We start from the raw sequence: 10,616 nt of genomic DNA on the forward strand, positions 1-10,616 counted from the left end.
CAAAACTATGATGCTACAGACAGTTGTGGATGATACACGGAGGGACCAAGTTTAATCAGTGCTTGCCCACAGCAGTGTGTGCCCTCTCTTCTGTGCCAGAAGCTTGGGCACAACTGCTCAGAATTGCTTAACGGCCTTTGTATCACAAAACCAACTTAGTAACATTCTAAGCACTGTTTTAATATGTAGGTTTAATTGGGGGGGAAGAGGAGGGATTGCTAAGGCTGGCGCAGCTAGATGCTTGCATTGCCCTAGGATTTCAGGCAGGCATGTACACAACAGCAGTAACGAATTCACTTTGGCTCCTAGGGGTGGACTTGCCACTGGAGGGCCCTGCGTTATGCCCGCAGCATAGTAGCAATGCAGCTTGGCACTGCACGGAGAGCCAGGGTATCTACTATAATATTACAGTTCAGGAACTGAATTGCGAACATTTGAGTTTACTGCAGTAGAGAAGTGTTTTGAGAATAGTTTATTCCAAACAAAGACTTTAATATTAAAATACTTTATTAATCTGTTACTAAAATAACTTTTTTCAGAGTTCTAAAGTGCAGAATTTTTTTTATATTTACCTTGCACTACAAAAATAAAGCATGCTTTATAAAAGCTAACCACCTCCCCTTTCTGTTTTCCCTGTCAACAGTAATCAATACTGGTGCTACAGTATATAGGGAACTCCAAATCTTATCCTATTGTCTGCTTGTTCTCTAAAATAAAACTGTCTTGCAAGTAAGAAATACTTAAAAATGGAAGAAACGAATACTGGCAGTGGACAGTATAACAACCCATGCTGTTTTGCAGAGCAGTTAAGCTTAGCAGTAGTTTGAGTTCAGAAAACTCTTAGGTGCAGTCCAGGTTGGAGGTGCTGGGATCTGTTAAATTTGGAATTATGCTGTTGTGCAATGGGCAGGCAGGGTCTAGAGAGCTACTCTTTTATAAATTAGATTGCAGGTGCTTTTACCCATAAAGCAAAAGCAAAGATAACTTGTGTCCAAACATGATCTTTGGTGCTGCCGATACAATTTTTTCATTATTTGAAGTGGACAGCAGCTTCCATCTACACTGACACCGCTGCACAAGCCTCTTGGGATCCTTTAAACATGTATCACGCTAATAACATGAACTAATAATTACTGAAGTTATCGCTAAAGCTTCTCTTGTGTAGACTGAAGTAGCTGAAAGTTTTTGGCAAGTGCGAAAGGATTTTTAGGGTGTAGAGAACCCTAAAAGGGTAGAAAGGCAAGGCTGGCCAGGGTTGTCTCTCTGTCACATACAGTAGCTGTTTCTGCCCACAGTGTTGCAGAGGCAAGCTGTTCTTCAAACCCTCAACTGAAATGAGCTAAGATAGTTGGAGTTTCCCAAGGATCCTGCTTGGTGGCGTGGGCCTGAGAGCAGCAGGTGATCCTGCTCTCTAAGGTATAGCAAAAGCATCTTGCAGTTAAATAAGGAGCCAGAGAGCATTTCTTCACTTGTTCCATTCAGATGATATGTAATCTTAAACCAAGCATTTCCCAGTTGTTGCACAAACTTGCCACAGGAAAGGCAACTGAAAGTAAACATGCAAAGTGCTACTAACAACAGAAACGGAAAGGGAAAATGCCTTTGCTGAACTGAAGTTAGCCTCCTTCATTAGCAGTAATAAATAGAAGGGCAAACTTGTATGAGTGAAGGGGGAAAGTCTGTTTAACACAGCTAGGACAGCGTTGTAACTGCAAGTTTTGTTGCATGACAGGGAACTCGTAACAACTAGCTTGCCTAGCAGCTGCTAGTACAGTCAACAAACTAGGTAAAGGGTTATGATATAAGTAGCTTCTCAAAACTCAGTTTTAAGAAGTGAAATTACTTTTCCTGCAGTTTGTTGAGTAACATCTGCAAACTGATACCCTCCTGACTCCTCTCCCCACCTCTTTCCAGTAGCACAGCAAGTTACAGTACACACTCAACATCAAAAATTCACATGTCAGCTTGGCATAATGTATATAAATAAATTACATTAATTTAATCAAATGTAAGAGACTTTAAATAAATGAAATGCTAAAGAGTGACACCTCCTGTTGAGTTTTTTCTTGGCAGGAGTACTGTTTTTTGAATGTCCCCGACACTCAGGTCTTGACAGGGATAGTTTGTTTGCATCCAGCAGTGCTGCCATCTGCTTCAGGTAAGCCCACGGAGTATTCTGTGGTGGCAATGAGCAACATGTCCAGAGTTGTCTCAGTGCATTTAGCAATGAAGCGTATGAAAGGTCTCACGTCGCCCTCGTTGGCTACTTCTAAGACGTGATAATACTCTGCCCGTTGCTCTTTGCGGATTGTGATGGGTGGGTAGCCCGCCTGCATTAATATGAGGTTCATTAATAGGCGTGAGGTCCTTCCATTGCCATCTATGAATGGATGTACGTAAACCAACTTGTAGTGGGTTAACGCAGCAAATTCCACGGGGTGCAAGCTCATGGCATCTTCGGAGTTCAGCCACTGGACAAACTCCTGCATCTGCTTCTCAACATCTTGAGGATGTGGTGGTATGTGATGCCCTACAAACACCTGAGTAGTCCTGAACCTCCCTGCCTCCACGGGGTCAGCGTAGCCCAACACTCTCCGGTGTATCTCCAAAATGTCGCTGATGGTCACAGAGCCAATTCGTGATACTAGTGTGGTATTTACATATTTCAAAGCTGCATGCATGCCAATTACCTCGTTCTGCTCCACGAGGCTTTTTCCAGGAACAGCGTATCTGGTCTCAATGATATGCCGTATTTCTGAGAGGGTCAGAGTGTTCCCTTCAATAGCAACTGTGTGGTAAATGTGGTGATAATAGGACTCCTCCATTACACGCCGCAGGGCAGAATTGCCTTTGGGGATTGCCATCACTTTTTTAACTTTGCTGTCAATAATGCTAAAATATCTCTGGTCTATCTCTTCAACTAACGGTAGAGTTCGGTCCCGATTGATCAAAGCTTTCTCGTTGCAAGGAGAAATGGTCAGCGCTTTAGAGTACAAATAGTCTGCTTGAAGAATGTCTTTCTCCTCTTCAGAAAAGATGCCAAATTCATTCAGGGCGTCCACGTAATCGGGATCTATTTTGAGGGCATATACAAAGAGTTTGTGGGCCTTCTCTCGCTTCCCTTGCCGCTTCATTTCAAGGGCTTGATTCAGAGCAGCTTTGGCTTCTGACTTTACTTCTGAAAGACAACAATACAAGCAGCTGGGTAACAGGGAAGTGGGTTTTACCGAAAACCTCTGCAGGGTGTCACTGTTCACTGATGTAAAACCAAATAAAGCCAATACAGAACTGCAGCAAAGAATCTGCATTCCAGTCTTTATCCAAGGTGTAGATGCTTCCGGTGTCTGCAAACACCAGAGGTTTGGGCCATGTTTACATACCACGACTTGATGGCACAGCTGTTTCTGGCAGGAAGTGTGGTGAGGCCTGATCTGTGACCAACACTGCTTGAGCTGGCCACGCTAGTGCAGGTGCAGCTCTGCTGGCAGAACTCACTTGCTAACAGACTACTCTGCACGAGGGGATACCTGGTCTTAAGTAAATTTTATGGCATTAATGCCAATTCTTGATATAAGCAGAGTCCACATTACACCTGCTAATCACACTCCTATCTTTTTTTTTTTTTGCTGAAATATTAAACATCTTCCCAGTAATAATAGCTTCAATGTGTTCCAAGATGGAGTGCTAGAATCATAATGACTCTTTGAATATTTCCCAGAGGAATGCCCTGTCCGGTAAAGCTAACAGTTGCAACCAGTGTACACTCCAGAAAGTATTACAGCTGTTTAATGACCACCAGAATTTCAGGGTCTGAATGCTTTGTAACCCAGGTTACTATGCATTAAAACACAACTCCATCCTCCAGTTACCTTAAAAGACCTTGCTGGTATATAACACAACAGGACAAACGTCTGAGAGATTAAGCGGTGCTGAAAGAGCCCCAGCCCATCCCCCTGCTGTGGCTCACAGCAATGGAATGCAGCTTGCCTGCTGCCTGGAAGCTGGGTGGCAACGGCACGTGTGACCTCTTGGTAACTTGCAGCTGAGTTTAATTTGCAGTTGGGTAGTGAGAGTTCCTTACTCCTTTGAGGGTACATGGAGATCACCTGGTAGGGGGTGCAGATCTCCAGATACAGGTTATTATTATACAGTTCCTCAGCTGTTCCCCTGTGTCCATGCATGGACAGTCTCTTACCTGGAGAGGGTTTGCCTTTCAGCACCAGCAGCTCTAACCCATTTGAGGTCACACTCAGTCCAGTGGTTTGTCCTGTGTATCTGGTGATCCCCACGTAGCCACCTCCCAGTTTACTTTTCAGGAAGGAGAGTCCTTTGAGCACTGCCTGGCACTGGTCTTCGACAGCAGCCAGCGGCAGCAGCAGCATCAAGAGAGAGCCCAGGAGCAGCACGGCCACGGCCGCCCACCTGATGCGGACCCACAAGGTTATCCATTTCAGTTCAGGATCTGTCGCCATAGACACAAGATTCATCCTGCTTCCAGGACAGACACGAGAAACATCTCCTCTCCCGCTGCTCTGACCTGGAAAGAGAAACAGCTTTAGCCACAGAGAGAGCTCTGTGTCTCAGGGCCAGCATGGTGCTTGGGCTCTGTTTTTCTGCGGAGCTGTTGGGGCACCCACCTCCCCCAACTCCAAGTGTATCAGGGCAGGGACTGACTGCGTGGGTGTGAGCAGTATTTGGCATAGCACAAAGCCCTGCATGATCCGCTACACGTTAAAGCAACACAAGTAGCACAAGGAGACGCAGCTTTTGGAGAGAGGCGCAGAGAGGGGAACCAGGCCCCGTGTACCAGCTCTGCCGCAGGGAGGGAGCCCATCTCTTCCCCGTGTGACCGACACCTGCCAACCTCCTCCGTCCCTGCGGAGGGAGGGCGGCATGCGCAGCCCCCAGGGCTCCTCCAAGCCTGCACACCCCCGAGCCAGGGGTTGAGCCCCATTCCTAAACGCCTCCAGGCTCCTGCATGACTCCCGGTGCAGGTCCCTCTCCCCAGTCCCCCATCTCACTCTTTCCTATGTGCGTCCCCCTCAGCCTCCCCCCCTGCCCGGTACCTTCCCCAGGTCTCTCCGCCACAACCTGCCCCCCCCCCCACGCCTCCCTCGCCTCAGGCCTCCCCTCAGGCCGCGGCCCCTAATGCTGCCCCCCAACAGAGGGGCCTCCTCACCCCCACCTCCCCCCCACCCCAAGACTCCCCGGCCCGGCGTCCCCGCCACCCACGGGTCCCCCCCAGGCGGGGTCCCCCCCGGTCCCCCTCTCCCCCATGCTCCCCCCCCCCCGTCACCTTTGCCTCTGCCCTGACCCACCGGCTGCCGGCTACAGCCTCGTGACCCCACCTCCTCCAGGACCCGCCCCCCTCTCCCTGCCATTGGCTGAACCGCGCCCCATCTCCTTTCTCATTGGCGCTCACCGCGGATTCCTCGCCTTTGCGTCCCGCCCCCTTTCCTGCGCCGGCTTCCTGTGGCGTCTTCCGGGTGGCCCCACGCCCCCGGCGCGGGAGAGGCTCGTGGAGCGAGCTGATTGGTGACGAATCACGCCAATCTTGGGCTAGCCAGCCAATGAGAAGGGAAAGCAGGCGAAAGGGGTGGGCCAGTCCCTATTTAGGCGCGCGGAGGCCGCTCTCGCCCCCCCCCCCCCCCCCGCTGGTTGCTACGCGACGCGCGGGCGCGGGCGCGTTGGGGCCGCCCTCGCCCCGTGCAGCCCGCGGGCGGCCGGAGGCCTCGGCGCTCTCCCGCGTGGGCCGCGTGGAAGGGAGCGGGCCGGGCCGGGCCGCCCCTGTGCGGGCTGTGCGCGCTGCCCTTCCCTGCAGCATGCGATGCTGCAGCGCCCCGCAGCCGTGATGGCTGCTGTCGCCCTGGGGCAGCGTTTGGCTCGGGCAGTCTGTCTGCATCTTTGTGCTTGTAATTAGTGTTTTTGCACTGGTTTAGGTCAAAGAGTAAAGGATGTATCCAAAATGTGCCCGTGGCACCAGGTTGGGGGTTAGCAAGAACTTCAAGGGGGGGGGGGGAGAGCAAGCTTAAATGATCTTGATAAGATGAAGCGATGTTGTCAAACAAATACGAGGCTCGAGGAAGATGAGTACTGCAGCCGGGAAGGCAAAATCAGGGCCGAAATGCAGGTCAAGGACTTGGGGAAGGTGACGAGTTGTGTGGAATACGCAGGGATTTTAATGGCTCAGAAATGGAAGATGGGTTAATACTGCAATGCTGAAAGAGCAAATGCCTTTCTGGAGGCTGTGGATGAGGCGTGTAGGGAAGGCACACGTAGTTAACTCCCTCCGGCCAGCTTTGGGTACTGCCCTGCCTGGGAAATAAGCAGAATGCTTTGAGATCTAGAAAACATGGCTTAGGAGGAAAGTTTGAAGAAACTAGTGGTTTTAGTGGAAGAGGAGGCAGTAATTTGCAAAAGCGGAAGAGTTAAGTTGATAAGAGTAATTGAGAGGGGTGTTAAATACTGGAGCAGTTTCCCTGTAGAAGCTGGATGTTTTTTTCAGGACTAAGTAAGGCAAACCTGAATTTGGGCAAAAGCAAGCTTGATGCTCCCTCAGCTGAGCGTACGTCATCCCTAATGCCTGCCCGTGTATCTGCATCGCAAAGCCGGGGAAGAAGCCAGCTCCAAGATGTGTCCTGATGATTTGAGCACAGGTGGAGCATTCCTTCCTTCCTCTGGTGGTGCTCCTCAAAGCCTTGCTTCTCGCTCACTCCAGTTGGGAACGCATGCTGGTAAATCATTGCTCCTACCAAAAAGGAGGATCAATGCCCCATTTCCTGAATGGCAACTGGAACCAGTTGCTGGGGCGCTCTCAGATGTTTATTGATTTTTATCAGCATTGACAATAGCAGCTTGATGAACTCAGTTCAGCCAGTGTCCCTAAAAAGAGACTGATAGCACTTCGGCTCTGAGACCACTCAGCAGCAAATGGAGCCCACGGCAGTTCCTGCGGCACGGAATTACCATGTCCTCTGGCCGCTTGGAGCCTGCCAGAGCCCATTAATGCCGAGAAATAAGTTTTTGGAATAATTAGCAATTGAAGGGTGAGCAACTCTAGCTGCCTTTCAAGAGAAAGCTGCAACAGAAATGTGTATTTCCCTCAATGTCAATTATGTGGCACCGAAGTGTAATTATAGAAAGATTGTAGAGAAATGATATGTTTTTCTTTTTAAAATGATGAGAAGAACATGTAGAGTCTGGTGTAATGGAAGAGAGCAACACTGGGAACCAGGAATGCCTGGCATCTCATCCTCAATTTGATGCCTGTCAGTAGCCTTGGAAAAATACTTTTTTGAGATTGTTTGATGCCTTGCTGTCCCTCAGGAATGTCATTAGCGGTGCTGATTCTTCGCATTTATGTAACGCTTCCTCAGTGCAGATCCATGCCAGCTCATCGGTTGCCATTGGCAGTACGTTATGCATCGCAATTATTTGATTTTGTCTGGCACAGCAAAGAGACCCCAAAGCAGATCTTTAGAGTTAAGAAAGTAAGAGCTGTGAAACGCCAGAGCGGTAGTCCGTGGGCGAAGGGTTGGACTGCTGGGACGATACGGGTCTGCTGCTGGCCCATCGTGATCTCAGCACGGTCCTGCGTCCCGGCGCGCTCGGCCCGGCCTGCTTGCACGAGCGTTGTCTGGCAGCGGCAGCCTCGCGCTGCGGCTGCGGATGGTCCGGCGGCTCCTGTGGCCAGAGCCGCGGTCGCAGAGCGGGTGCAGAGGGGGCTGACGCGAACCCTCCAGCCCCTTGGAGGAACGTAGGTGTGAAGCAGTGCCCGTGGCTACAGCCGGCGTGGAGACACGCTGCGAGCGTTACGGTAGTGTCACTGGAGATGACGTGCAAGAGGCTGGTCGTTATTACTTAATAATATTTGAGGCCAAATTCAGTGAATCCGGGAAGAGAAGGATCCCTGCGGCCAGTAGATGGCAGTGACTCATTTTGCAGCTCGGTGGAAACCTCCCTGTGTGTGTTGCAGTCTCTCCCCTGGACCTTTATACCTCTCTGCTTTTAGAGGCAGTGATCATGAAACGTATATTAAGGTTGAGAAAGGCTCTGGTTTGGGAGTGTTTGTACTGGGTAAAATAGCCTTTGTATGCTCTAAGGAGGTTTTTAGGATCTATTCCTGATGAGGTGTAACTGTTGCTGGCAGTATAGTTCTTACATATCTATAAAATTTGCATAGTGCTGCATCTGATAGTAGCCATTAGCCTGAACCTGGTGATAATTTGATAATCCTGCGTCTCCCAGATTTATGGGAGAAACTTTAATGTTGTTTCTTTCTGGCTTTCTTGGGTAACATGTTAAAAGGAGGGAAAAAAAAAAAACATTGCAAAAGGGAGAACTTGTCAGCCTCTCCCCACCCAGGCAGTGTCTGACTGCTGTACTGCAGAGCCTGGAGATGGTGACAGGCCAGCGTCCTCCGAGAGCACCGGCATGCCGTGTGTGGTCGTGGGGCCTTTTTGTCCTCCTTCAGACCCAGTTTCATCTGTTTGCTGTGCTCTTGGGCAGTGCTGGAGGGTCTTGCTTGCAGCTGGTTGCCCGTGGGCTGTTGGGTTAGCCTGAGATGCTGAAGAACGCTGTGATACGCTTGAGAGCATCGCTTGGGAAAGGCACGTTGTCTGGTTAGGGGTGGTGTTGGCAGGAGGAACGACTGGTTGCAGGGACAGAATTGCATATTGGAGTGTGGGATTTTAATCAATGAACAGCTGGGCAAGTAAGAGATCAAATGCCTGGTGGTAAAGCTGTCACCCAGGTCAGAGCAAAGTTGTTGTGAAAAACTGTTTTGACATTCTCAGCTGTACTGTTTACAAGGCAAATGGAAGCTACGTCCCAGATCCGAGTGTTAGCAAGCAGTGCAAAGACCAAGGGGATTTTTAATTAAAGAGAAAATGGAAGAGTAAGCAAAAAGCAAGAGGCAGGTTGTGTTGTGGTGATTACTTCTAGCTGCAAACCAAAGACAGTGAGTGAGGGGGTTCAAGGCTAAGTGAACAATTTAAAGCTCTCAGTGCAAACACTGAGGATATACAAATACAAGACTGAATAGATAACTGAAAACAAAGCTCTGAGAGGGTGCAGAAACAGAGGGCTTTGTTGACTCTCTTAACGAATAACGAGAAATGAGGTTCTAAGATTGGTTTGCGGCACTGGGAAAAAATGGACAAAAGGGAAAGATTCAAAGCAATACTGCAGCCGAGCACAACGTTATTTCAGCTAAGCTGGGACAGAGCCATTCATAGCTATTTTAACATCAGAACACTAAGCTCGTTTCAAACGACAGATCCCAAGCAAAGCTACCCTGGCATGTCTGTGTATAATGAGAAATACAATTTAGAGGGAAGAGGAGAATAAGGAGTCCCATCTGTGTGGAAGAAAAGCTTTTTCATTATTGCACTTGCAGACAGCAGTTTTCCAATCACCGGTGTGTTGCTACAGGTTTGAATGTTTGAAAGGCAGTAAGGCACAGAAATAACTATCAAAGTGAAATGGTGAATACCGCCAGGCTGGTAATCTCCCCGACAAGAGACACGGTGGAAATGGCAGTGTGGAACATCTCCCTGCTCTAATATTTGTAAAGCCTTTCTCAGTCGTGGTGCTGAGAGCTATGGAAAGCTGGGAGAAAACTTGAAAAATCTTGAAAAAATTAAAGCTTTTGCATTTTCAGGTTTTCAAAGTGGATACATATTTGGGGGGAAAGAGTAGTGTTGCTTCTCATGGTGGTTCATGGTTCTTGGCAGGTGTCTTTGAGTGGAAAAGATTATTTTTTTTAGAAGTTGATGGGTAGAAAACTGCAGTCTTGTGTATTGCCAAGGTTGGAAAGGACATTTGGGGACAGGTTTAGCTCAGTTGGTTAGAGCGTGGTGCTGCTAATGACAAGGTCACAGATTCAATCCCCGTACAGGGCTATGCTCAGGGTTGAACTAGATGATCTCCAGAGGTCCCTTCCAACCTTACCGTTCTATGAAATTTCTCAGGATTCTCAGTCTGTACCACAGAGCCTTGCTAGGGACTTCCTTACTGTTTACTTGCAGCCCCCCAAACTGATGGTTCTGCCTCAAAGGAGCTTAGAGAGGGATAAGGCAAGTGACTGTTTGGCTGAACACTTGTCTCCAGCCTGTCCTTGAAGCTGGTGTAGAAATGCTGACTCTATAATAAGAGTCATTTTGGACTAACTGCCACATATACTTGACTAATGTGACTCCACGCCAGGCAATCTGGAAATATATTAAACCCGTGAGCTACTGCACTGATGATTTGCATGTCAATAACAGAAGGGAAATTGCCTCCTACAGGCTCCTCTCCCTGGATTTTGATCCTCTGAAGTGCCAGGTATCCCTGGCTCCAATTCATTTAATTGATTCCAGGAGGCAGTTGAGACCTCATGGGATAATGAGGTCTTCTGGGGTGAGATGCTCAGCTAGGCTCTTGCTTTTACCTCCCTGCTCCTTCAGCCAAGTTCAGGGGGGAAAGGGAGGGTCAGCTAAAAATGCACAAAAGTGATGCTTGTTAAGAGGGATTTAGTGTCAGTGTGGGCACCTGCTCCTGCTGCCCATTGTCCTGGCACACAGCGCAAAGCTTAGTCACCCTCTGACAGGCTATCGGGGGCAAGGAAGCCCGGT

General features: G+C 49.0%; 1 protein-coding gene across 3 annotated transcripts; it reads right to left on the reverse strand.

The window, feature by feature from the left end:
• Positions 1–513: 513 nt before the first annotated feature.
• Positions 514–5,381, reverse strand: FICD (FIC domain protein adenylyltransferase). 3 transcript variants are annotated; one of them, XM_062589717.1, is made up of 3 exons: positions 5,297–5,381; positions 4,196–4,537; positions 514–3,178 (listed from the first exon to the last, which is right to left on the reverse strand). In XM_062589717.1, exons 1-3 carry the CDS (start codon positions 5,379–5,381, stop codon positions 2,103–2,105), a joined length of 1,503 nt encoding a protein of 500 aa, XP_062445701.1. In that variant the 3' UTR covers positions 514–2,102. The 3 variants fall into 3 exon arrangements, with proteins under 3 accessions (XP_062445701.1, XP_062445700.1, XP_062445699.1); XM_062589716.1 differs by having other exon boundaries at positions 514–3,175; positions 5,319–5,346; XM_062589715.1 differs by having other exon boundaries at positions 5,319–5,346.
• Positions 5,382–10,616: the final 5,235 nt, after the last annotated feature.

The sequence above is a fragment of the Rhea pennata genome, chromosome 17, assembly GCF_028389875.1.
Source record: "Rhea pennata isolate bPtePen1 chromosome 17, bPtePen1.pri, whole genome shotgun sequence".
NCBI classification, from domain to species: domain Eukaryota; kingdom Metazoa; phylum Chordata; class Aves; order Rheiformes; family Rheidae; genus Rhea; species Rhea pennata.

Coding starts and splice junctions, on each gene's coding strand:
- FICD (XM_062589717.1), bottom strand. CDS start 5,381: ATGGCAGGGAGAGGGGGGCGGGTCCTGGAGGAGGTGGGGTCACGAGGC. Junction 4,538..5,296: donor GGGTCAGGGCAGAGGCAAAG/GTGACGGGGGGG, acceptor TTCTCTTTCCAG/GTCAGAGCAGCGGGAGAGGA. Junction 3,179..4,195: donor GAAAGGCAAACCCTCTCCAG/GTAAGAGACTGT, acceptor GTTGTCTTTCAG/AAGTAAAGTCAGAAGCCAAA.